Consider the following 27,281-nt stretch of genomic DNA (forward strand, 5'->3'; position numbering starts at 1 on the left):
GCCCACCCCCGAGGCCGCCTCCTCACCTGCAGCTCTTCTCTTGCAGCAGGAGGACGCGCTGGCTCTCCAAGCTGGAAGCGCAAAGATGGTTGCCTCTGAGAAAGGGCAGAGGGCCCTCTTCAGGGCCCCCTAGAGCCTGCTGGCCAGGTGTGGGAGGCGGGGGCGGGGGGCAGCCTGCTTCCTCAGTGAATATGACAACCAACCCGTTAAACAGCAACTGTATTTAAGGCACACACAGGGCGCACACACGGCCAGTGCCATGTGGGAAGGCAAGTTTTAGCTCCATTTCACAGATAAGGAAACCGAGGCACAGACAAGCTCAGGGGCTTGCTCGAAGCTGCACAGCTGGCAGTAACTGAGCCTGGTGCCCCTGCCCTGCACCTCCCATTCTTGGGGGTCATCAGGGAGGGAGGGGCAGGCTCTGTGTGAATGACCGGGCTGCTGGCCAGTGTCCTCCCTCTGTGGGCTCACAAGCGAGGCAGGTCCCCGAGCCTCAGTGGCCACCAGGAAGCCCCTAGGATGTTTCTGGGTTTCTGAAGAAGAGAGTTGGCAGGCTTTCTCTCATGGCGAATTTGGAGAAATCTGAGTATTTCTGGAGCTTCATTCATTCATTCCTTCAGCCTACAGCACCCAGCACTGTCCCAGGCCCTGAGAGTGACTGTGGTGACAGCTAAGGGCCCAGGTGGGAGGCGCTGGTCGGTGGGGCAGGGAGAGGTGCGGGGGACTGAGTGGTATGTTCACCTGATGTCCAGATGGAAAGCCCACTGCAGAGCCGACATGCACCCCGCCAAGCTGAGCACCGCGTCCAGGGATAAGCCGTTCTCGCTGAGGCTGCAGACCGCAGGGGTGACACTGGCGGACGCCACCCAGGACCCACATGCACCCTCTTTGGTCAGAGCCCGGGGAGGGGGGTGTCCCTGATTCCAGATGGACCCCACTGAGCCACCCCCTCTGACATCATTATGCAGATAGGGGAACCAAGGCCCGTCCAAGGCCAGTTCCCTGGGTCTGTGGGGAATCTAAGAAATGCCTTTTGGCTGGAGTGGGACTCAGTCTCCCTTTCTGATGAAGAAGGGGTGGTGCAGAGCCAAGCTTTTCTTTCCGTTCAAGGTCCCTCTGCTGATCTGTGGTGCCATTTAAACCCCCATGCCTCAGGCACGGACAGAGGCACTTGTATTTGACCCTCAGGGTGTCAAGGTCACATGGGGGTGTGCTGCAAGTTTGCAAGACTAGTTAGTGCCTCCCTCCCTGCCCAGGCACAGGCCCAAGCAGGATCAGAGGCAAACTCCTCCCTGGCCCTCTTCCCCAAGACATATTGTGCAGGAAGGGCAGAGGCCACAGCACTCAGCCAGAACTTGTAGCCACAGCAGTGGCTGCGTCTACGATTCTCGCATTTATTGACCAGGAGCCAGGGGCTCAGAGAGGTGATGTGACATGCCCAAGGTCACACAGTGAGTAGGTACCGGGGCCATCCTGGACACCAAGACTTGTATATAACCTCTTACCAGAGGATCTCTTACCCTGGCTCAGGAAAGCTTGGGAGGAGGAGGGGGCTTTTAGGGCCCAGGAACTAGGGTGTGTTGCAGGTCAAGTTTGGGGGTCCCCAGCCTCCTCGTAGGGCCTTCCTTTCCCACTGAACATCTCTCTTAGCTGGTACTCAGGACCCCTCGGGCAGCCCTGCAAACCCCTCTGGTATAAACCCTCCCTGTCTACCCAGCTTGAGTTCCATCAAACAGGTCCTCCCTGCAGCCCGGGCAGAGTGGCTGCTAGATGTTAATTACCTGTTGCCCGGTTCCATCATGCTCCCATGATGCCCATGCCCCCTAATGCCACCCATCCCTGCCCCAATGCATATGGCCTGGGCTAGAGTCACTAAGACGGTCTGCGCAGCTGGGCTGTTGAGTCACGGAGGCCAATCTCTATAGAAAGAAGTGTTGCTTAATCTAATCTGAGGAAGTGACTATTTTGGGTACTGGGGATGGAATCCATGGACACTATCTCTAAGCTAGACCTTTCTCTCTTTTTATTTTATTTTGAAATAGAGTCTCACTAAGTTGCTGAGGCTGGTCTCAAATCTGCAACCCTCCTGTCTCAGCCTCATAAGTACTGGGATTACAAGTATATACTACCGTGCCCAGCTGAGTGACTATACCTTTAACTGAGTACCTACTCTATCTCAGAGACTGAGGCTGGGGACTTACATGCATTTTCTGATTTCAACTTTACCATAATCTTGGGAGAGAGCAAGGGACACAGGATCCTCCCACCCCATCCAGCTGGGCATAAACCCCAGAGGCTCTGCCAAGCCAGCTACTTACTTCAAGGACTGCAGAGGGCCCAGGCTTGGGAGCAGCTGGGCCAGCAGGGCCACCCCATTGTCCCCCAGGGCATTGCCTGATAAGCTGGGGGGAGGAGAGACATGTTAGTGGGGGGCAGTGGCAGCATGGGGCCCCCCATCACTGGGGCACAGCCTGGCCCATCAGATCTCATGTAGACCAGCTGGAGTCTCCCCCAGGCTCTTTCCTGAGGTTCCTGGGGAGCTGGGGGTGGGCTTCGAGGGGGTGCTTGGAGAGAAAGAGTTATAACTTCGACAAGATTCTCTTCCAGGCTCCTGATTCAACAGGGAAAGAAGGACTGATCTAAATCTTAAGAAACCAAACACCAGCACACAGCAGTGCCCCACCGCCCCTCGCTGCTGTCCAGCGTGGAAACACTCACTCCACGTGACCCAGGCGGCCCAGGGGGCAGCTTCCTCCCAGCGCCATGCAGAGTCGCTCTATGTGCTTGGCCTGGAAGCCGCAGTGTGTCAACCTGCAGAGAAGCAGACCCGGAGCCTTGCACCCACCAGACAGGGCTGACGGCCCCACCCCAGACCAGGCAGAGCCAGGCTTGCAGGAGAGGAGGGGCGGGGACGCGCCGGGCACCCAGAGAGACAGGGACCAGCATACAGCACATCTACAGGACATCACACACAGGGGGAGAGGACGCAGAGATGACAGAGACAGAGACAGAGGAGGACTCACAGCAAATAGGACTAGGGTGAGAAAGAGAAACAGACTGAAAGGGATGAGACAGACAGACAGACAGACAGACAGACAAACGAGAGAGGGAGATTGGGCCAAGGCAGAACAGAGAAGGAGGTGAGGAGTTTGGGCAGGAGCCCTGCAGGGCTAGTTGAGCTGGGGAGCTGAGGGGAGCAGGGGCCCCTGGGCTGGGGGTGACTGAGCACTGCCGCCTGAGTCCTATCTGAGGTGGGCTGCACAGGCAGGTAGGGAGGCCAGTCCACAGTTTTCCAACACAGCAGAGATGGTGCACACCGCAGGGATGGTGTCCTCCAGCAGCACGAGGCAGAGGCGTGGGACAGGCTGGGAAGAGGGGCTGAGGAAGCTAGAACCACACAGGGCCCCCGAGGCCATCACCATACCTGATCCTTCGGGAGCTCGGGGGCAGCTCGAGGGGCATCCAGGACACGAGGCTGTTAAGAAAGGTAGCCCTGGAGGGGCGCACGCCAAGGCCAGACAGAGCCAGTCTCCTGAGCTGTCTCTGCTGTCTCCAAAGCCCTTTCCAGCCGCGCCTTCCCCCATTCCACCTCTCCGCTCCCCTGGAGTCAGTGACAGCTTTGCTCCAGTTTGACCTGGTGTGTGGCCAGGGACAATCCCTTGACCTCTCACTGGGATGATAAAAAGTGAATTGTCATAGTTCAGCGATTGCTGCAAGCATAGGAAATGCTCACTTAGCCTCGGCTGCTGTTACCAGTCATTTCAGCATCGATGTCAGCTTGAGCCCTGACCAAGCCTTTAAAGTTCAGACCCTCTGCAAGAGATTGTGGTGGATGCCAAAGCAACCCAGGAGGGTATCCTGGAGGAGAAAACACCCCCTAACACTCTCCTGCCGTGGCAAGCCAGACGTCCTGAACAACCTTGGAGCCGCAGGCCTGGCGATGCTCTGCCTTTAGCGTGAAGGCCTCAGTCTCCCCAGCAGCTCTGTCTGGCCATCCCAGCACCACCTCACCACCACCTCACAAGCCGTCTCAGGGCTCTTTCTGGGCACCAAGAATTGAGGAGGGGAGGCCATCTGTCCCCTCCCCCACAGAACTGCATCCCCTGCCAAGCCCACTCTCTTCCTGCCCCTCTGCAGGTTAATCAAGGTCCCCTGGCCACTGGTGGCACTGCCTCATCGTGAGGTCGGGGAGGGGGTGGGTGCTTTGACCTAGAGAGGAGCTGGAGGGGCACTGGGGTCCTACCTCTCCTGTGTCTCCTCCTGCTTCTCCAGCTCCTGGGCAAACATGAGGACCGCAGTTTTGTGCAGAACGCTGTGGAGGGAAGAGAAGTGTAAGGGAGGGGAGGGAGGGAGGGAGGGAGGGGAGGAGGGAGGGAGGGAGGGGAGGGAGGGAGGGAGGGGAGGGAGGGAGGGAGGGAGGGGTTAAGGTCCCTGCTGCTGAGTCCTTGTTTAATGGGGAGGACTCTAAGTCCCTCCTCCAGCTAAGCCACTTTCTCTGACTTCCTTCTCTGTGGCTTATTATTATTATTTTTGGAGGGGGGCTGAGGTCTTCCTATTAGAGATTATACAGATGTCTCTATTTGCCTAAGCTGCCCTAGTTTTCAGGCAAGTCTGTGCAAAAAATATTAAATTAAACTCTGCTTTTTTTCTGGTTTGGTCATCAGGCTAAAAGCCCCCTCCTTCTACAGGTTGGTGTTCCTCATGTGCTCAGAGCTCTCTGGGCTGAGAGTACTGCCCCTCCTGTCCCCAGAGTGCATCTCACTGACCACTGGTAACATTATGGAGTGTGTTCTTCAAAGTTTTTTGGTACTAGGGATTGGATTCAAGGTATTCTACCTTGTAGCTACATTCCCAGCCCTATTTATTTTTATTTTTTGAAATAGGGTCTCACTAAATTGCTGAGGCTGTCCTTAAACTTGAGATTGTCCTATCTCAACCTCTCAAGTACTGGGATTACAAGCATGCAACACCATGTTCGGCAAAAGTTTAGTTTATAAATAAAATTAAAATTTTCTTACAAAAATGATATTACTAATTCTCTGTTAAAAATTATCCCCCCCCCACTGTGGCACTGGGGATTTAACCCGGGGCATCCCACATCCTAGGGCTTTACCACTGAGCCACAACCTCAGCCCTTTTTCTTTATTTTGAGACTAAATTTCCCAGGCTGCCCTTGAACTTGCCATCCTCCTGCCTCAGCCTCTGGAGTAGCTGGGATCACAGGCATGTGCCCCTCTGTCAGGCTCTGTTTATTTTTTTTAAGGCACAGATAAAGCTACGTTATAATTATTAATAATTGATCATTACTGACTGGAACATTTTGAACCCATTTTCTTTCTACTAATTGTGTATGTTTGAAAAGCTTTGTCATATAGATGATTAAGCTGGACATGGTGGCATATACCCGTAATTCTGGTACTTGAGAGGCTGAGACAGGAGGATCACAGGTTCGGGGCCAGTTCATGGTAACTTAGTGTGACCCTGTTTCAAAATTAAAAAAAAAAAATTAAAAAGGGCTGGTGGTATAGTTCAATGGTAGAACATCTCTGGCTTCAATCCCCAGCCCACCCCCAACACACACATGCATGCATGCACGCACACACACATAAAATAAAGATGATGAATTAAATTTTCCTGTTTATTTAATATGCCAGTCAGCCCTTCATATTAAAACTGCATCTTAGCTGGGCATGGTGGCTCATGCTTGTAATCCCAGCATTTGGAAGCTGAGACAAGAGGATCACAGTTCTCAGACAGCCTCAGCTACTTAGTGAGACCCTTTGCAACTCTGAGACCCTGTATGAAAATAAATAATAAAAAATAGAGTTGGAGGTGTAACTCAGAGGTAGAATACCCCTGGGTTCCATCCCCAGTAACACACACACACACACACACACACACACACACTAAATAAAAATAACTGCATCTATATTGTCATTTTTCCTGGTCCTGTTGAGTTCTCATTTCTGGAATCCACTTAGTTTATTTAAATAATGTCCAACAGTTTAACATGGAGGTTATTTCCAGTTTTTTCTATTATGACCAACACTGGGCTGAGCATCCTGGAAGTTGCATGTGCTTGCCCAGTCATGATGCTTTCTATAGTATAGGTTCCTAGAAGTGAAACGGAGTATCACTTGGAACACGTGAGGGACCTCCATCAGACACAGGGTGTAGAGCTGCCTGATCTACTGCTTGGGGGAATCTAGTTTCTCTCTCTTCCTTTGCAGGCTGCTTAAAGCAGGGACCTCTCTAAGAACGAAGCCTCCCTCAGAGTGGGAAGCACATCGACTCATTTGCCACCTGTCTTCAGCTTCCCATACTAAATAGCGAGGCACAGAAATAAGTTGGGCCTTGACTTAGCTGGGGTCCTCCGAGAAGCAGAACCTGGGCCTGGCAGGCCAAGGACATTCACTTGTTCACGTGTGCATGTGATGTTTTAAAAGATTTGCTCTAAGGAGAAACTTGCAGGGACTAAAGGAAGCCAATGGGGGTGGTCCACAGCCAAGGAGACTACAAAGTCCCAGCTGAGACAAGGGGCTGGAGTTATTCACTGGCTGGGGGCTGCGGCATAACCTCCCGGGCATGTCTGGCTCCCAGCACCCTGGGCAGTTCCCCCAGAGAGATACTTGCTGTGAGCAGCCAGGACCCTCAGCAGCTGGGCATAAGTGCACCTGCTAGAATGGGGTCTGGGTGGGATGCCAGAAGGATTTTCTAGGTTTCTCCAAGACTGGGGACCAGAAAGAATTCCCAGGACTGCAGAGAGCATGGTAGGAGAGTCCAGAGTTCCAGGCTAGAGGGAAATGGGTAGCAGTGGCCCGCAGGGAGCTCCCACCTGATGTGCAGCTCGGCTAGGGTCCGGCAGGTGCTGAGGGCGCTCAGCACACAGGACACCCCAGACACAGACAGCCCGTTGTCGCTGAGGCTGTGGAGAGGAGGGGGAGGCAGTCGTGAGCAGGTGCTGTGGTAGTGAGCCCCAGACGGTTCCCGCCCTCTCCTCGCAGCTTGGGGGCTGTTGGATGACACCAGAGGCCCTCAAAGATGTCTGACCCAAGTGGGTGAGCCAAGAGGCACATGACCCTCTGCCCCATGCAGAGAATAAAGTTCTCAAGCTCAAGCTGTAAGAACATTCTGTTCTCTGAGCCTCAGTTTCCTGGTCTGTAAAATAAACGCTATCTTTTGAGCACTGACCTACTGGGCTCATCTGTACCTATATGACCTCGTGTAATTCCATTTTACAAATGGAAAAACTGAGGCCCAGTGGCATTTCATTACTTTCCCAGAGTTACAAAGCCACTAAGTGACAGAGCCAAGGGCCTGGCCCCAAACCACTTCTACCCAACCTCAACATCCCAGACCCCAGCCTGAACCCCAGGACCCCAGTGCACCCCATGCACGCACCATCCTGTTACCCAGTGGGGGGGCAACTTACTCCAGCTTCCTGGTGATGTGCAGCTGGAATGCAGCCTCTGCCAGCAGTCGGCAACCCTCATCTTCCAGCTGGTTCCCTGAGAGGCTGAGACAGAGGTGGCTGCTGTCCTGTGCTGCGAGGCTCCTCAGCCCCCACCCCAGACCATCCCTAGCCCTCATCAAAGCATCACTCTTAAAAACGAGTTTTTTTTTTTTTTTTTTTTTTTGTACAGGGGATGGAACCCAGGGGCATTCTACCTCCAAGCTACATCCCCAGCTCTATTTTTTATTCTTTATTTTGAAACAGGGCCTCACTAAGTAGTAGCTGAGGCTGGTTGTGAACCTGCGATCCTCCTGTCTCAGTCTCCCAAGTACTGGAATTACAAGTGTGCATTACTACACTCAGCTCAAAATATTTGATTCCTTCTAATCCTGTCCTTGTTCTCCCAATGGGACAAGGTCAAGGATCGAGAGCTGACCGCCCAGGTGCCCTTAACCATCCATCTCTCCTCCAAACACCCTGGCTTTCCTTCACCCTGCAGTCGCACCTGCTGCAAGGCTTCCCAGGGCAGTCCTGGCAGGGCTCTCCTCCTGGTGACACGGCAGGACCTCCACCAAGCCCCAGCCCTACACTCACAGGCCCCGCCAGGAGCTGCACACCATGAGAATTTCTCTAGCCTCAAGAGGATAGTTTCTCCCAGGTGCGATGGGGTCTCCTCTCAAGGACACGGGCGGCAGTTCTCACAGGTCAGGGCTGGGAGTCAGACTGTCTGGGCTCTCACCCTGGCCTGGATTCTTCCTACTGGAAGGACTTTGAGCAAATTTACCTCTCTGGCTTCATTTCCTCCTCTATAAAATGTGGTTTGTAACAGTGCTTACCTCAAAATAAGAAGACTAAAGAAGATTGGACCCAAGGGTCTTCTCTCTCTGAACTACATCCTTATCCCTATTTTACACTTTATTTTGAAATAAGGTCTTGCTAAGTTGCCAAGGTTGGCCTTCGTCTGTGAGCCTCCTGTCTCAGCCTCCCAAGTACAGGGATTACAATCATGTGCCACCACACCCAGCTAAATAAGATGTATATTAAAGCTGCTAGTTGGGCATCCAACAATAGGTCAGGGCTAAATAGTGGCAGCTGCTGTGGTTACCTGATGCCCCCATGTCCCCAAATTCTTCAGAAGGCAGCATCCCCCCTTCCCCCAGCAAGGGCGAGGCCCTGTCCTCTGTGCCCTGACTGCCCTGGGGCTTCCCGGGGTACTCACTCCACTTCCTCCAGGCTGGGGCCTTCCTGGAGCAGGGCTATGAGGCTCTCCGCATTGTGGACCCTGAGCTCACATTTCTGGAGCCTGGAGTGGGGGAGACAGAAGGTCTCAGGAATAAAGCTGTGCCATGTCCCCTCCAGCTCCGAGTGCTGGGGGAGCCCAGAGGCTGACAGGTCTGGGGAGCGCACACCTTTTAATAGCTCAGTGATCAATGGCAAGGCACTTAACCTGTCTGAGACTCAGGTTCCTTCTCTATCACATGGGGATAATAACGTGTGCTCCAGATCTTCCAAGGGCTCACCATGAGGTAAGGGATACAGAATACTGAGCACAGTGTCCAGCATATAGCAAAGGCACGCTCCATGCTCTGATTCAAGCCAGATGGCTGGCTCAGGGACTTTTGCTGCCCCAGGTCTCCTCCTCCTTTTACCTCCCCACGCCACCCCATCCTCAAGGCACCGGATCCCACTGAGGTACCTGAGTGTCAGGCTCCTGTCCCGAGCCTCTTTCCTCTGCGCGTCTCTCTCCTGAAGGTCTGGAGCTCTGGCAAGAGCAAAGCACGTTATTTTGAGCTTGGGAGCCTGGGGCCTAGTGGACCAAGCACAGCTCAACAGCCAGCCTCTAAGCATCAGCTGCATGCCAGCAGCCTTCTGAGTGTGTTAGATGCATGTGCTCATTTAACACTCACAAAAACCTGAGATCCAGCTACCACCACGGCCCTCCCCTCTTCTTACCAGTTGTGAGAGTTTTCCTGAAGTTTTTTGTACAGGGTAATGCCTTGCTAACCTGGGGGCTGAAGACCCCGTAGCACTCACAGTGAGAGCCACAGAGACAGCAGCTCCAAAGTGCTCAAGGTCTGACTCAGCAAAGCAGCAGAAGTGAAAGGTTTGAGGTCAAGGACACCTTTGTTCAAGTTCTGGCTGTGCCATCCACAATGGTGGCCTGCACTTACTCTTTCCTAAGGCGGGGTGACATTCTCCCACTTACAGAGTTTCTGAAGGACTGAACAGGCCAGTGCATATTCACATGGCCAGCTGAGCCATAAGATGGAAGCTCGGCCAACAGCCGCTTCTGCCTATGCTGTGCTGGCTCCATTTGTAGATGCGCTGTCTGGTTCTGAAGGCAGAGAGCCTGTGCACTCTCTGTGGGTCCAGCCATGGGAGACCACAGCGCTTCCAGACGCTCCTGCTGGTCGCATGACTGATGAACTGAAGATTTTGTTTTATTCAATTTTACTTAATTTAGATTTGAATAGCCACAGGTGGCTCGTGAATATCATGTTGGACATCACAGCTCTAGATAGTCAGAGAGGAGTGTGACGTTGGTCCTACTAGGTCATTGTATGGGTGGGGAAATTAAGGCTCAGAGGAGGGAAAGAGCTTGCTCAAGGACACAAAATATCCTCCTCCTCTGTATCTCGGCTGGGGAGGAGCGTGGGGGAGCACAGTAGGAATGTGTGTTCTTAGGCACTCTTGATCACTCTTCCCCTTAACTGTCTGAGCTCAGATCACTTCTCAGGATGGCCCAGGCTCACACCTCCTTGGCTTCTTACCTTTGTAGGTCTGCAGTTGCCTCTGCAGGTGAGGAAAGAAGGAAGATGAGCTCTGTCTTCCTAAAGGGGCAGATACAAGGCCATGAAACAAGCATTGAAACCAGCACATCAGCCCAGCTGTGCTCCCTTCCTGCCCCAAATATCCAGAGAAAGCAGATTTTGGAATTAGCATAGAAACATAAGAGAACTGGCAAAAGTACTCCAACCCAGGTGTATAAAATTCTGAATAAATATCATTAAAATGGCCATTCTTCCAAAAGTAATCTACAGATTCAATGTAATACCCATTAAATAATGAAGCTCATTTCTCACAGACAGAAAAATAAGTCCTTAAATATCATTTGGAAAAACAAAAAAAAAATCCTAGAATAGCCAAAGTAGTTCTCAGAAACAAAAACCATGCAGGAAGTATCACAATACCTGACTTCAAACTCTACTACAAAGCCATAGTAATAAAAACGGCATGGTACTGGCACATGGTACTGGCACACAGACCAATGGAGTAGAATGGAAGACTCAGAAACAAATCTGCACACTTATAGCCAATAGATTTTTTACAAAGGGATCAAAAACATAAACTGGAAAAAAGATAGCTTCTTCAACAAATGGTGTTGGCAAAACTGGCTAACCATATGCAAAAAATGGAAATAAATCCCACTTTCTCACCCTGCACAAGAGTCCATTCAAGAAGGATCATAGAGGACTTCTGGGAAGATGGCGATGGAGAAAAGCGGGGCTTACGAGCCCCGCTAACAACCAATCTCTATTACCACAAAATCAGCACCTTTCATAGCCAGAAAACACCATCAGCAGAAAAACAAAGACTGTAAATACAAGGGACAGAGAAAAAGAGGGTTGGAAAAACGAGACTCCAGAAAGAAAGCAGACCACAGTGCTGTGGCCCGAGTCGCGGAACGGCGCTGTGCGGGTGCCATCTTCCCTTACATCCCCAGGCACCAGAGAGGAGGGGGACTCAGAATGGAGCTCAGAACCTGAGAGGAGATATGCCGGCCTCACGCCCAAGGATGTGGCAGCAGTGCCATACTGCCGACGGCAGCAGCGAGCTCACCAGACGGCACCAGACCAACGTACTCAACAGCCCACCAGGCTCCAGAGAGAAGCGGCGGACAGCAAGCTGAGGTGAGCAGCTGTGGACTAGCCGGGCAGAATTTGGCAGATTTCTCGGCACAGAGAGCATCTAAAGCTCCCAGGGGCTGGGCTCAGCACACCCTGCAGGGATTCAGAGTGGAGCTCAAAAACAGAAAAGAAATACACGTACAGAACTTGTTTCAAAATAAAAGAATAAGGTAAGGCTGAGAGTGTAGCTTAGAGATAGAATGTCCCTGGGTTCTATCCCAGTACCACAAAACAACAACAACAAAACCCCTTTTACTGCAAGATGCCCTTGTATAAACTGGGCATAGTGGCACATGCTTGTATTCCCAGTGCTTGGAAAGCTGAGACAGGGGCACTGCAGGTTCAAGATCAGCCTCAGCAACTTAGTGAGGCCTTCTGAAACTTAGTGAGATCCTGTTTCAAAATAAAAAATAAAATCAGACTGGATGTGTAGCTCAGAGGTAGAATGTCCCTGGGTTCAATCCCTAGTGCCTCTCTCTCTCTCACACACACACACGATATCCTCATATATATGGTTAAAAAATAAAGCAACACTAATGACTTAAGATTATTGAGAGACAAAAGGACATATGGGTAAAATTTTTCTGTAAAATGCTTGGAACATACTTGTCACAGGAGGTCTCTAAGTGACACAGGCCACAAGGGCCCACTGGGCGGGGAGCAGATCTTCAAGGTGAGTATTTAACAATCTGTCCGTATTTAACAGGAGGAAAACTTGAGGCTAAGGAACTTGCCCAAGGTCACTGGGATTAGAATCTATGTAGTCGGAATCCCTTCATATGAAGACAAAGATATTGGATGCTGTCTTGCGATAGAAGTTGAAGACTGAGAAACAGGCAAAGACCCATCAACAGGAAGTAAATGATGATTTATCTATATAAAGTAGTTGCTCAGAAAGATCCCTAGATAGGGAAAGACATGGAGAGAGTTCCAAAGCATACTACTAAATTAATTCAAAATTTAAAAAGCAGTGGCGTGCTGATGTGTGGCACACGCTTGTAATTCCCGTGTTTGGGAGGCTGAGACAGGTTCGAAGCCAGCCTCAGCTACTTAGTGAGGCTCTCATCAACTTAGTGAGACCCTGTTTCCAAATAAAATATTAAAAAACAAATAGGTCTGGGAGTATAGCTCAGAGGTAGAAAGCCTCTGGGTTCCACCCCCAGTACCCCCCCCCCCAAAATGCAGTAGTAGAAGATGGCGACCGAGAAAAGCAGGGCTTAAGAGCCCCGCTAACAACCAATCTCCATTACCACAAAATCAGCGCCTTTCATAGCCAGAAAACACCATCACCAGAGAAACAAAAAAATCACCAGGCTCCAGAGAGGAGAGGGACTCAGAATGGAGCTCAGAGCCACAGAGGAGATACGTTGGCCTCACGCCTGAGGATGCAGCAGCAGCGCCTTACTGCCGGCAGCAGCGGCGACTTCACCAGACGGCTACGGCTACGGCTACAGCTACAGACCGACGCACTCAACAGCCCACCAGGCTCCAGAGAGAAGCGGCTGACAGCGAGCCGAGGGACTCATAGCAGAGCTCAAAACCAGAGAAGAAATACGCCAGCCTCACGGCCGAGGGCATGGCAGCGGCGCCATATTGCCACCGGCGGCAGCAGCAGCAGCAAATTCACCAAGTCCACTACAGCTCCATCAGCACACTCAACAACAGTGAGTCAAATTGCAGCCCCTAGAGGAGAAATCCCAGTACTGCACTCCCAGGGACTTGACCCAGTGGGGGAGTGGTGGTGGCAGAGATATCACACCACAGGAGAATGCCCAACCAGGCACCCCCCCCATAGTCTAAAGCAGCCTTTATCGACTCCCTGGATCTGAGACTTTGCGATACAACCCAGTAAAGGAGTAGTGGTGACTGAGATACCACAGACTCGAGATCCAGAGCACCTTAAGTGAAGTCATAGTGACCCAGGGAAGAACCCAGAGAAGGCACAAACTTCCGAAATCATGGGAAAGAGGAATAACAATGGAGCAATGAATGCCCACAACCCCACAACATCAGAACCTGATAAAACAGAAATTCAGAGATTTCTAGAAGATCAAATCAGGAAAATAACTGTAGAAATAATAGAGGTGTTTCGAAAAGAATTCAGAGAGAGCCAAAAAGAGATAAAGGATGCAATCAATGAAGTAAAGGCCTCAATTTAAAGTATAAACAACCAATTAGACCACAAGGAGAATAGAATCTTGCTCCTAGAAGATGATCACTCCAAAAATGAATGCATAGTTTCTAATTTAGAAAAAAAATCCGACAGCAGGAATCTGACATTGAAGAAATATGAGCCCATTTTAAGAGAGCTAACCTAAGAATAATTGGAATAGAGGAGGAAAAAGAAGGTAAAACCAAAGGGATCAACAATCTCTTCAAGGAAGTAATAGCAGAAAATTTTCCAAACATAGAGCAAGAGGCCGATACACAGGTCCAGGAAACTTATAGAACTCCCTTTAGACAGGATCGGAGAAGAGGATCCCCACGCCACATCATTGTCAAAATGACCAATGTGGAAGCCAAGCAGAGAATCTTAAAGGCAACAAAAACAAAGGGCCAAGTGACATTCAGAGGCAAACCAATTAGAATCACTCCAGACTTCCCAAACCAAGTCATGAGAGCCAGAAGGGCTTGGAGTAACATATTCCAAACTCTGAAAGAAAATAACTTCCAGCCAAAAGTTTCCTACCCAGAAAAACTTTCTATCAAATTCGATGGGGAAATAAAAAGCTTCCATGACAAACAGAAACTGAAGGAATTTATGTCTTCAAAACCAGCGCTAGAGAAAATACTCAAAGAGATTAACTACAAAGAAGAAATAGGTAACACACCAGAACCAGAGAAACAAGATTTTTCATCCAACAGACAACTAAGATTGGTTATCTTTGGAGATTCATTATTTATGTTAGTCTTTTACCTATTTCTAAATTGTATTGTTTGCTTTTATTGTTGCTAATTTTTAGGATTTCTATTCAGAATATTAATATACCTTCAGATATTGCATTTGGGAATATTTTATCCCATTCTATCAGTAACTTTTAACTCTGTTTACATTGTCTTTGAATATACACTATATTTTTAATTTTTTAGGGAGTTTGTTTAGCCTTCTGTTGCCTGTGCCATTGAAATCATATCCAAGAAATCACTGCCAATTTCAGTGTTGTGAGGTTTTATGACCCATATTTTCTTCTAAAAGTTTATAGTCTTAAGATTTATATTTAGGTCTTTTATCTATTTTGAGTTAATAGTTGTATATGGTGTTAGGTAAGGGCCAATTTTATTCTTTTTCATGTAATTATTATTTTTCAACAATATTTAGTTAAAAGCTTATTATTTCCTTCACCAAATATTCATGGAAACCCTGTCAAAAATAACTTAACAAAATATGGAAGAATTTATCTCTAGGCTTGTATTTAACTCCAATGGTTTATATATCTGCCTTTATAACAGTACTACACTGTTTCAATTATTGTAGCTTTATAAGGTTTGAAATCAGAAAATATACACCTTCTAGCTTTGTTCTTTTTGAGATTGTTTTGGGTATCTAGAGTCCATATTTCATATTAGGATAGATTTTTTCTGAAAAATAAATAAATAAATAAATATATGATAGTTTCATATATTTATTTATAAAAAAGAAAAAAATATTCTCTGGTAAGAAAGAAAGCAAAAAGAAATATTGAAATGTTATCTTTAAGTCATCAAAAGCTTGGTATCAGACAAATAAAACTGTTATGTGAGATTATCATTGTTAATTTTGGATAAATTGCTATAATACTAGATGTCAACCACTAAGCCAAGCATGGGAAGGAGGGATGAGGAGGGAACAGGGTGGGGATCGGGTAGGGGCTAACTGGGTGATGTGTGCATGCATGTGTACAAAAGGTTTTTTTTTATCCTAATATGATGTATGAATACAGTGCACCAATTAAAAATTTTTTTAAAAAAAGAAGGATCAAAGACTTAGAAATCAGACCAGAGACCTTGCAGCTCCCTGGAGAGGGCATAGGTCCAACGTCTCAACACATAGGCACAGGTAAAAACTTTCTCAACAAGACCCCAAAGGCACAAGAAACTAAAAGGCGGATCAATATGTGGGACTGAATTAAACTGAAGAGCATCTGCACAGCAAAAGAAACAATCAAGAACCTCAACAGAGAGCTGACAGAATGGGAGAAATTTTTCCAACTATTCCTCTGATAGAGGACTAATATCTAGAATATACAGAGAACTCAAGAAACTTAGCGCTAAGAAAACAAATATCCAAAATGAGCAAGTGAACTAAATAGACACTTGATAAAAGAAGAAATTCAAATGACCAATAAATGTATAAAAATGCTCAAGATCATTAACAATCAGAGAGATGCAAATCAGAACCACCCTGATACTTCACGTAACTCCATCTAGAATGGTAATCATTCAAAACACAAACAACAAATGCTGGTGAGGATGTGGAGAAGTGGGAACTCTAATACATTGTTGGTGGGAAAACAGTATAGAAGATCCTCAGGAAAATGGGAACGAACCTACCATATGATCTAACAATACCACAGCTGGGTATCTACCCAAAAGAATGGAAACCGAAATACCAAACTAATGCATGCATATCCATGTTCATAGCTACACAATTTAAAATTGCCAAACTATGGAACCAGACAAGTTTTCCATCAACAGATGAATGGATTACAAAACTATGGAATATGTACACAATGGAATTTACTCAGCTATAAAGAAGAACAAAATGATGTCATTTACGGTGAAATGGATGGAACTGGAGAACATTATGCTAAGTGAGATTAGTCAGTCACAAAAAGTAAGAAATCAGATGTTCTCCCTAATATGTGGAAGCTAGGGAGAAAAAGAGTCATAGGAGGGACTCTAGATGAAGGAGGTGAAACCATAAATGAGCAAATAATAGGCCTAACTGGGGGGGGGATGGGAGGGGAGAAGAGGGAAATTTCCTAAAATACATGATGTACATTCACAAACATATCAAAGTCAATCACTAAGTGAAAGATGAGGAGGGAGGGGGAGGGAATGGGGTAGGAATTGGGGAAGGGCTAAATGAGTGATGTGTGCGTATATAGCTCTACCATCTTGTACACCATTAAGATGTATGGCTACAGTGCACCAATAAAAAAAATCCTGTCACTGAAAGAGTGATTTATTTATTTATTTATTTATTTATTTATTTATTTATTTATTTATTTTGCAGTATGGGGATGGAATCCAGGGTCATTCGACCTCAGAGCAACACCCTCAGCCCTATTTTTTATTCTTTATTTTGAAACAGAGTCTCACTGAATTGCAAAGAGCCTCACTAAGTAGCTGAGTCTGGCTTTGAACCTGAGCAATCCTCCTGTCTCAGCCTCCCAAATGCTGAGATTACAAGTGTGTGCCACCACACCTGGCTTTCAAGAGTGTTTTAAAAAGTCAGGAAGATAAGATGAGTGCAGTGGTGCATGCCTGTAATCCCAGCTATTTGGGGGCTGAGCCAGAAGGGCTATATGTTCAAGCCCAGCCTGGGCAGACCCTTTCTCAAAATAAAGATCTAAAAAGGGCTGGATATGTAGTTCAGTGACAGAGAACTTGCCTGAGAAACAGGACTCAATACTCAGGACAAAAAAAGAAAAATAATTTCTATAACCAGTTTCCTATAAAAATTAGGAATGCTGAGAATTTCTAAAATAGGATTAAGGAGCAGAACACCTACTAGGTGCAGTAATGCACACCTCTGATGTCAACTACTTGGGAGGCTGAGGCAGGAGTATTACAAGTTTGAGGCCAGTCTGGGCATCTTGGAGAGAAAAATCTCAAAATCAAAATAAAATCTCAGTGGGAGAATGTCCCTGAGTTCAAGGAGGAGAGGGCAGAGGAAGATGAAGGGAAGGGGAAGAGAAGGAGGATAAAAATGAGGAAGATGAATAGGAGGAAGAAGAGAAGGAATAAGAAAAAGAGAAGGAGGAGGAGGAGGAAGAGGAGGAGGAGAACAAGGAGAGGGAGGTTACATGACATCCCTTGGTCCAAGCCTGCTACTCTACTTCAGCACCATGGAGAGTGACAGTCGACTAATTATTCCTTTGACTATGCCTATGCTTATAGTTTTGTCCATCCATCCATCCATCCATCCATCCATCCATCCATCCATCCACTCACCCACTCACTATTTATTGAGTACCAGGCCGGTGCTAGGCTCTGGAGCTCAGCTGTGAGTAAAACTGTAGCGTGTCCACATAGTTATTCCAACTAGAAGCTGGCTCCATTCCCATCCCCCAGTTTCCCTCCCCTTCTCTCAAGAGTTAAAGGCCAGGGCCCCATTTCTCTGCTCACCTGACTTGCAGCGTTCTGACAGTGGGGCACATGACTGCCACCTTCACCAAGGACAGCAGGGTCAACACGGAGATGCTGTTGCGGCTCAGGCTGCAGGATTGTGGCAAAGGGGTCAGGAGTGAGTCTCCCACTCCTGTTCTGCAAGGCAGGGGGCAACTCAGGGAAGATGGGGACTGAGCTGGCCGAGGGAGTGGAAGGACAGCTTACTCAAGCTTCTGGAGATGAGGCAGGGAAGGGAGTACCTCCACGACACGCAGCACCTCCGCGTCCTTGAGCTGGTTGTTCTGCAAACTGTAGGGAGACGGAGGCCCAATCCCTCAGCCCTGGGGATGGGGCCCTTGGGAGTCCCAGTGGCAGGTGGCAGTCATGTCCACCCTCATGTGGGTGGCCCAAGACAGGGGCTCAGTGGTAGTGGGTGACCTTCCCCCTGGCACCCAGGAGCACAGCCAGGAGGATGTCCTCTGCTGGCCTTACTTCTGTCCTCCTGGCCTAGAGACCCATGGGACTCAGACCAGACTGTGGTGGTCTTATGAAGGGAGTGAGGGACCCCGTAGCCTGCCCCCAGGGCTTGTACCAGGAATGTGTGTGAGGCCCAGGTTCATCAGGGCTGCAAGGTGCCCAGGTGATATCCAAGGGAAGGTGGTAAGACTGGGGAGCTGGAGATGTGCACGTCCAGCCTCCACGCTAGCCTTGACTGACCCAAAGTCCCAGGGCAAGCACTCTCCTCTTTGGCCTCACTTTCTCCCCCAGTTAAGTGGGGTTCACAACCCAGCTCTGCTGGGGTTTCTAACTGCAGGGTCAGATGAGCCCAGGGGTGTGAGATTGATTGAGAGCAACAGTGGGTGATGAGAGAAAAGATGAAGGTCACTGTCAACAGTGTCAGGATGACCAATAGTCCAGGGCCCTGTCCTGACCAGAGGGATCACTGTCCAAGATACCCAGCCAAGGGGACCAGAGGGACCGTGATGTTGCTTGTGTTTTGCTTAATACGCGCTGCAGCCTCATGCCAGGATGCACCTGGGGACCAAGGGGCAGCTTTTCTAAATATCATACAGGTGCCAGGCGAGAGCTGCTGGCCCCAGCCCTCCCCAGAGCTCTGAGCGGTGTTTACAGTGTGCCTCTATCTGTGTGTGTGTACAGCTGAGCTTATGTGTATGTGTGGCAAGCACATGGGCACATCTACAAATGGGCTATGGGGGCATATACTTGAGTAGGTGAGTGTGCACTCCTGTGTAAGTGTGTACACACGCGTGCACAAAAGTGAAGGTGTGCACTTCATGCATTCATGCATATACAGAGTGCCTGCCTCCAGCCTATGCACTGCCATCCCTCCTCCCAGGGCCGCAGAGGAGAGGGAGGCTCCAAACTCCAAGAGAGCCCAAAATACAAGATAAGAGAAGACCCCCTCTGGTCTCTGGGAGTCTTGCATTTGGATTCACCCTCACTCCATTCTCGGATTGATGTTTCCCTCTTTGGGTCTCATGGATGCAATAAGCAGGACTCAGCACAGGCCCCAGGTGTGTCCTGAGAGCTGGGTGATGACTCCTTTCCCCAGCCTGCGAGCCCTCATGGAGATCACTCACCTGATCTCTTCCAGCTGTGGGCAGAGGGGCAAGGCCTGCACCAGGTGGCTGATGCCTTGGGCCGTGATCTTGCTTCCTACTAACCTACAGGGCAAGCAAAGGTGGTGGAAGGAATGGGGTTAGTGAAAGGTAGGCCAAGGACTCATCCTGTGTAGGACAGCAGGGAGGAAGGAGCGTGCCAGGCACGCAGAGCTGAGGATCCTTCTTGGTGCCAAGCCCTGGCTTACCCCAGCTTCTTGAGGTTCCCCATGGTTGGCAGGCTCTTGGAGAGGAATTCTGCAAAGGTGGCCCCACACTTCCTGCTCTTAAAACTGCACAGAAGGAGGCAGAGGGGCTGAGGGTCAGCGAGGGGCAGAGCTTAGTGGTCATCCCACCCCTCCTCTGACAGATGCAAGTTAATATAGTAGTAGTGGCTGTCTTCACTATCACTGTAGTAGTAACAAGGACAGGACAGAGCACAGTGGTGAAGGCTTCATCCGTAGAATCCGTTCTTCACTTCATCCATAGACACAGAGCTATAGCCGGGAACATGGCTTTCCAGCCAGGACATTTCCAGCCTACCTTGCAGCTCAGAGTGGCCACATCACCATGTTCTCGCCAATGGAACGTGCCTGGAAGGGATGTGTCCTGTTCCAGGACGGACCTTTAACACCACAGGCAGGTCTCTTCCATGCTCATTTTCCCCTCCCTCAAGCCAGCACAGATATGCCCAGAACCCAGCTTTGATCACACAGATAGAGTGCCTGAGGGGACGATGGGCAACAACGGTGGGGACCTGGGTCCCTGCATGACTACATGGAACCACGCCATCCTACCGACCTGCACCACTTAGCTCTAACTCTTCCATGGAAAAGGAATACAGTTCTGCATGCTTGCATCCTCGACATCTGGGGAGGTTTTCCTTGGGAATGCAGACGTGCTTTTCTCTAGCTAGTACAAATATCGAGCTCTGGGCCGGGGCTGTGCCGAGAAGTGTTTGTCCTGCAGGATCCCATCTCCTTCTCACACTGACCTGGGAGGGAGATGTTCCTCTGAACTCATTTTAGGGATGAAGAAACTCCAGCTGTGAGAGGTTATGTAACCTGCCCTAAGTCAGATGACCTCATATAGCCCATGACTGACAGAGAGAGACTGAGGGTCCAGAAACCTCACGCAGGAGGAGGATCTAACTGGATTCCCAGAATCCTACTAAGGCACAGAGCAGCCCACTTTCTCAAAGGCTAAGGGGCCATCAGGGCCATTTTCTCCTAGCCAAGATCCTAACCCAGTCTTCCTGGCAGGGGTTTGCCGGATTGGCTGCCATTCTCCCCAGTTTCCTCCCGGGTCCTCTCTGGTCTTCCTCTGCCCTGACTCACCTGAGAGTCTCTACCTGCCCACAGCCTTCCAGAGCCGCAGGGCAGCGAGGCTCCAGTGGGCAGCCCTCAAATTCCAGGTGGATGGGGGCAGCCCTGTGCTCCAGGATGTTGGTGAGGGCAGCCAGGTCTCTGTAGGTAAGTGGGAAATTGTGGAAGGGAAGATGATCGGGGAGGCTCTGGGAAGCGAAGTCAGCCAGCCGAGATTCTTGGGTCTCAGCCACGCAGTGACACAGCTCCACCACCTTTGGCCCCGTAAGCCTGCGGGCAGCTAACTTCCTCAACACCTGTACAACGGCAGCCTGCCTGGCCCCCACCCAGGCCTCGTCCTGCTGGGCCAGGCAGCTGAGGAAGGGCTTGCAGGTGTGGGACGCAAGACCCGCCAGGAAGGTGGGGAGGTGGTCTGAGAGGGTGAGTCTGGCTTTGGTCCGCAGAACCCAGTGGGAGTTCAAGATGACATGGCGGGAGAGTGTGTCTGTGTGCACCCCAGGGCTGGCCATCAGGTGCAGGGCAGCAAGGAACTCCTGCAGGCTTAGGTCGTTGAAGGCATAGCCTGTCTCCTGGTGCCCAGAGATCATGCGGACACAGAGGGAGGTCAGTAGGCAGTGGGTGGCCCCGAAGGCCATGACAGGAGGGGGGATGTCTCTTGCAGAGAAGACAATCTTTCCGGTCTCCAGGCCCCTCAGGGCCACCTCTCCAAGGTGCAGCAGGGACGTAGCAGACTGACGCCCATGGAGGCTGAGGGTGAGTACCATGTGTATATAGAGTTGGGTCACAGTGGGCAGGAGGGCAGCAGACTGGCCTGCAGGGCTCCCGGGCAGCAGATGGTAGAGGCAGAGGCAGGCAACTCTGCACAGCCCAGGCACCGAGCACAAGCTCTGGAGACGCCCACTGGTTTGCAGCTCTGTGAGGGCCACCTCCAGTGACAGTTGCTCACCAAAGAAGTGGCTCATGTACTCTGCCACCCGCAGCCCATCAAAGCCCCACATGTGGACCATGCCCACCTCAGTGGGTAGGCAGGCGGGCAGCTTCCCTGGACGGGAGGTGGCCATCACCCAGCAGCCAGGCAGGAGGGTCCCATGGCAGAGGCCAGAGAAGAGAGTGAGGGCTGGCCCTGAGCCGTCAGGACCCATGGTCTCCTTGCTGGAGCCAGGGCAGAGGGCCTCGTCTAGTCCATCAAAGATCAGCAGGACTTGGCTAGCATTCTCCTCCAGGTACTGGAAGACAGTGTCGGGGTCTGACTCTGGGCTCAGATACAGATCAAAAAGGAGCTGGGGCAGCGTCAGGAAGCCTGTGGCCAGGTTGAGCTGGCGGAACTCAAAAAGAAACAGGGCCTGGAAGTGTTCCAGCTGCCCATCTGCCCACTTCTGGCAGAGCCGGCGGGCCAGCGTGGTCTTACCCATGCCAGCCTTCCCCAAGAGCACTGTCACCCTCGGGCCCCTGGGGGCCTTAAGGTTGAAGAAGTCCTGGATGCTCACATCTTCTGCCTTGAAGTCCCCCATCATGGCCTCCTCTGGAGCATCTAAGGGCACCGTGGCCCGGCTCCACTGCAGGATTGGAGGGACGTAGACCTGGTGGGATGTGAGGGTTTGTCCTGGCCCCAGGAATTCGCTGCTACAGCGCTGCTGGGCAGAGGTCTTCAGGAGCTGCAGGTACTTCCTGGCAAACTCTGCAGGGGGCAGGGAGATGGTGTGAAGGCGGAGCCCCCACCTTCCACCTGTGGCCCATTACCCCCAGAATGAGCTGCTGGGAGCCTCTAGCCCCAGCTGTAGAGGAATGGTGGGTGTGGTGGCAAAGCACAGTAAGGGGTCCTCACACCACCCAAACTTCCAGAAGGAGTATATCCACAAGTGCATAGGGTGGGACATGGGGCACGTGGGCGTGGCTCTCTGTCCCTCAACTATGCAAGTGGCAGGGGCTCCTTCCTTTGCAACATCTTATTGGAACTATCTCTTCAGGTAACATCTGAGCACCCCATGCCTCTCCCCAGTGTTTTGGTTCTGGGATGTTCAAGAGTGAATGCTGGTAGCCCAAGGGCCTGGGCACTGGCTGGTCAGACCATGAGCTGGTCTGCACAGCACCAGGAGTGAGTCTTTCATTCCCGGGGCATTGGGAGGTCTCCGGCTGCTGTTGGACACTGAGGGGCCTGAGGTGGTGGCCTGTTCTGTATAGGTGTGTCTTTTGGCCATGCACACAATTGCTGGTGTGTGTGTGTGTGTGTGTGTGTGTGTGTGTGTATTGGATGAGGAGGAGAACAAGGACCATTCTGGACCACTGGTCAAGAACACAGAGGTTCACTCTCCTCTCCTCTCCCCAAGGAGTAAGAAATGCTCCCCATATTTTCTCCTGGAAGAGACAGAATGACAAGGCTGTGTAGCCTTCCTGCCAGCCTCAGCCCTTCCTCTGCCCACCAGCTTTCCTCCTGGAAGCTCAGGAGTCAAGAAGTCTGAGCACTCAGGTTGCTGTTGGAGGACACTGGGGGGCCTGAGGTGACTGGTCCAGGATCTGTGTTCAGGCCCCAGGGCAATCCAGCCCTTGTGCTGGGGTCCTCCACACCCCGTACCCACCTAGTTGTTGTTTCCTGCACAGCTTCCGCTGGGGTGAGGACCCACAGCTCTGATGAGGGCGCTTGAGGCCTGGGAAGAGCAAAGGAAGGAATGGAGGGGAAACTGAGGCCTGGACAGCACATTTCAGGTGCTCCATCCCACAAGCAGCATCCTCGTTCCGGGACCAAGAGAGGCCCACAGTGGGCAAAGGCTGCATCTATGCCAGCGCCTTTTCAGGGAAGGGGGCTCCAGGCTCAGTTGGCCTGGGAGTCTCCTATCCAGGATGCAGACAGACAGCTCTCTGCTTCTGAGTGTTTCAGACCCAGAAACGCTCAGGCCCAAGTTCTACATGACTGTCGCGCACCAGGGAAGGAGTCGTGTCATGAGTTCCTGCCTTCTTGCCTAGATTCCCAAGGTCCTTTTAAGGCCTTTCTGGAAGAGTGTGGGACAGGAAGAAGGAAGAGGAAAGGAACTTTAAAAAGGAAAGTGGGATTCTGTACATTCAGCACCATGACTGCTGAGAACAGCCCCTGGCGCGGGCCCAGGGCCCTCCCTCTGCCAGGAATTGACATTTGTTTCTGGATTGCAGTGGGTTGCAGGGGTTCTGCAGAGGGGCTGGAGCCAGTTTGAATGTTTCAACATTTTTACAAGTTCCATGTTCACTAGGGATTCACTGCTTGAATATTACTCACAGCCATGTGCTAGTTAAATAGCTTGGTGATAAAGGTCTGAATGAATCAGGGGCCTGGACATACTGTTTGCAATTGTTGGGTAGCTGGGATTTCAAGGCGAATATTTTCTACTAGCAAATATCCACCTTGAAATCCCAGCGGTGCCCAGCTATAATTTATTTATTTATTTTATTTATTTATTTAGGTTTTATTTTTTTGGTGGTGGTACTGGGGTTCCTGGAAACCCTTCTACCTCCGGGCTATACTCCCAGATCTATTTTTATATTTTTATTTGGAAACTGGGTCTCTTAAGCCAGCGAGGCTGGCTTCGAACCAGTGCGATCCTCCCGTCTCCACCTCCCAAGCGCGGGGATTACAAACGTGCACCACCATGCCCAGCGTCCCCAGCTGTAATTTAAAAGCTGGTGCTGCTATAGAAAGAAAGGTCCTGAGACTAGAGTGTGCCCTTTTGATCAGCTGGGTGGCCACTGTATGATTGCTGACCTCTCTGAGCCCCATCAGAAAGTCAGTTGGAGGCTCCCTGGATGGGGACAGCATTCATGGGTGTCCGGCCCCATGGGTCTGCATAGAAAGGGTGTCTAGGGTGAGGCTGGGGCAGGGATGTAAGAACAAGCTTTCCTGGGAAAAGCCAGGCAGGCGTTCTGCAGGGGCCAAGCGCAAGCCCCTGCAGACTCTCCTGGGGGCTCCAAGTTAGACCCCTGGGGACAGGCAATGGGCCAAGCCTAGAAGTCACAGACCAGGAGATGACGATGGGGGCTGCATGGGAACATGGCCTAGCAGAAAGGGGGGCTGAGCAGCACTCTCAGCCCTCCCATACCCCAACCCCAGCCCTCACCATGTTGAGGCTGAGGTTCAGTCCAGCTCTCTTCACCAGCTTCCAGTTGCCTGGAGAACTCTGCAAGAGAGGGCAGAACAGAACATGAGTGCTGTGGGCCTGTGCGGGATGCCCGGGCCCGTGCCATAGGGACATACGCACAAGGGAAAAATCAAGGTAACGCTTATCTGTTAGAGGGAAGCTAATGGTGAGCCATGAAGGCAGTGGTAGGCAGAAATGCATGTGTGTATGCATGGGTGTATATGTTTATGTGTTTCTGGATACTTGTGCATATGCATGTCTGCACTCTTCCATGTGTGTACTCTGTGTATCTGCATATATGTGTGTGCATGTGTGTGTACATCTCTTCCTTACTCCTCCATTTCTCACACTCTACCTGTGATACATACATATATACATATATATACATACAAACACACTTACACACACACACACACACACACACACACACACACACACACATATATATATATATATATATATATATATATATATATATATATAAAACGCTGCCCCCCAGGACTGGGGATTGAACCCAGGACCTTGAGCATGCTGGTTAAGTGCTCTGTCACTGAGCTACATTCCCAGCCCTTCCTTCATATTTTATTTTGAGACAGGATCTTGCTAAGTTGCCCTGGCTAGTCTCAAACTTAAGATCCTCCTGCCTCAGCCTCATGAGTTTTTGGGATTACAGGCATGGGCCACTGCACCCAGATGTGGTTGAGCTCTTGATTGGATTCCTATGTTCTATCCAAGGACTATCTTCAATGTTTTATATTTCCCTCAGTGCTGTGTAAACAGAAGGCACCCAGGCTAAGTGTGATGGTGCACGCCTGTAATCTCAGTACTTGAGAGGCAGAGAGGAAGATTGCATGTTTGAGGCCAGCCTCTATACTTAATGAGGCTCTCCATAACCTAGCGAGACCCTGTCTCAAAATAAAAGAAATAAAGTAAGGCTGGGGGTATAGCTCAGAGGTAGAATACCCCTGGGTTCAATCTCCATTAAAAAAATAAAGTGAAATAAAATGGCAACCAAGCAATGGCCATTGAACTGCATGGAGTTAATCCCACCTGCCCATCGGTAGAGCTCAGGGGCTCACACTGTGACTGCTTCTGACAGTGCTACAGAAAGAAGTTTCTTGGGCATTGGGGGCTCTTTGGAATCTGTGGCTGGAAGGAGTCACTTTCTCTTTTCTCTCTGGCCTCCTGGCTATCTCAGCAACTGCAGCGGGGCAAGGTGGCAGGAGGGGTCTCTAGGCCCCACCTCATTTTGTGGCATTGGACAATTTTCTCTAGGGAGTGTCCAGAAATATGGAATTTTGTTTCTGGCTCTGCCCACCATTTCTGTGTGACCCTGGAGGGCCCTGAGCCTCCTGGGACATCCCATGACCAGAGGAGAGGCTGGCTGCCTTGAACCCCAAGGCCTGCCCTCACCATCTTGGTCTTCTTGGCCCCAAATGCTCAGGAGGGGCACCTCCAGGTCCAGAGGCACCTCCAGCTCCATGCACACACAGTGGATGAACGACTGCCAGGTGGCCTGGCCTTGGACGTGCAGCTTCCTCAGTTGTAGGATGGTCCTCTGTTTGGGGTCAGGGAGCTCATCGCTGGAGTCCGGATCCACATCAGGGAGGAAGAACTTCACCTTGGCGCTCAGCCATTTGGGGTGTGTGCTGAGCAGCCTCACGAGCCAGCTCCACAGGTTCCTGGTGCCCAGCTGGAGGCTGATGGGATCCATGAGGAACCGGGCCTCTGGGGACAAAGGCATACAGGTTGAGCCGGGGAATCCAAGAGGAGAGTCAAGAACCACCTCTGTCTGCATCTAGCGGCAGAAAACGGGCCGATGAGGTTTCTCCACAGAGTCCTGGTGCTTCTGCTCTGGTTCAGCTCCTGAGATGGCCTACTTCTGCATTCTCTCCCCCATCCAGACCTGTACCCCGGCTCTCTGGAATGGTCTAGGCTGCCCCCTGCAGGTGGTTTCCTGAGGATTCATTCTTGTTCCCATGGACCATTTATGCCCCTCTCAATATGAGTTAATGTCATGGCAGAGACTCACAGTTATGCCTCAGATCTCTTCTTCCTCTCTTTCTTAGCACTAGAACTCCAGAATATTCCCTGGTAACCTAGAATAGACTTGAATTCCGGCCTCACCTGTAGTTAGACATGGAATTAAGTTTGGGCCAGTGGAATGTAAGCAAAGTGCTATCTTCTTTTCTTCTTCTTCTTCCTGTTGGCTGTAACGTGTATGTGAGGGCTAGACTTTGGGCTGCCATGCTGAACTCTGAGGTAGCAGGCAGTGCTGAAGAAGGCGTAGGGCAAAGCTGCCCACCTTCCCTGGACCCTGACTTTGGACCCTCTATTACATGACAGGGAAAAACACTTCTATTCTGCAAACCACTGTTGTTTGAGGATTTCTGCTACTCAGGGTGAATCTTAGCTGATACAAACCATTTCCTTTCTCTCTAAGCTAATTATCATCTTCTGAATGGACACTTTCCAACAACCTGCTGGTAGGAGAACAAAGGGCACTTGTATGGTAAAAGCCTGGATAATACGTAGTTCCATTGACCCAGCAGGTCCATTTC

The 27,281-nt window shown here is 50.4% G+C and overlaps 1 protein-coding gene across 1 annotated transcript in view; it reads right to left on the reverse strand.

The window, feature by feature from the left end:
• The window catches only part of NLRC5 (NLR family CARD domain containing 5), a gene marked incomplete at both ends in the record, with an annotated part of 69,722 nt that extends 43,288 nt beyond the window's left edge, over positions 1-26,434 (reverse strand). Inside the window, 18 exons of the mRNA XM_080703519.1 lie at positions 27-95; positions 742-831; positions 2,319-2,402; positions 2,719-2,811; positions 3,425-3,493; positions 4,244-4,312; positions 6,836-6,925; positions 7,433-7,516; positions 8,673-8,756; positions 9,150-9,215; positions 10,225-10,284; positions 17,692-17,781; positions 17,899-17,982; positions 19,275-19,358; positions 19,502-19,585; positions 20,630-22,295; positions 23,194-23,262; positions 26,134-26,434. Coding sequence (XP_080559645.1) covers positions 27-95; positions 742-831; positions 2,319-2,402; positions 2,719-2,811; positions 3,425-3,493; positions 4,244-4,312; positions 6,836-6,925; positions 7,433-7,516; positions 8,673-8,756; positions 9,150-9,215; positions 10,225-10,284; positions 17,692-17,781; positions 17,899-17,982; positions 19,275-19,358; positions 19,502-19,585; positions 20,630-22,295; positions 23,194-23,262; positions 26,134-26,434 — 3,236 coding nt within the window. The remainder of the gene's footprint in view (positions 1-26; positions 96-741; positions 832-2,318; positions 2,403-2,718; positions 2,812-3,424; positions 3,494-4,243; positions 4,313-6,835; positions 6,926-7,432; positions 7,517-8,672; positions 8,757-9,149; positions 9,216-10,224; positions 10,285-17,691; positions 17,782-17,898; positions 17,983-19,274; positions 19,359-19,501; positions 19,586-20,629; positions 22,296-23,193; positions 23,263-26,133) is intronic.
• Positions 26,435-27,281: the final 847 nt, after the last annotated feature.

Source organism: Muscardinus avellanarius (assembly GCF_963383645.1).
Source record: "Muscardinus avellanarius genome assembly, chromosome: 10".
Classification (NCBI taxonomy): Eukaryota; Metazoa; Chordata; class Mammalia; order Rodentia; family Gliridae; genus Muscardinus; species Muscardinus avellanarius.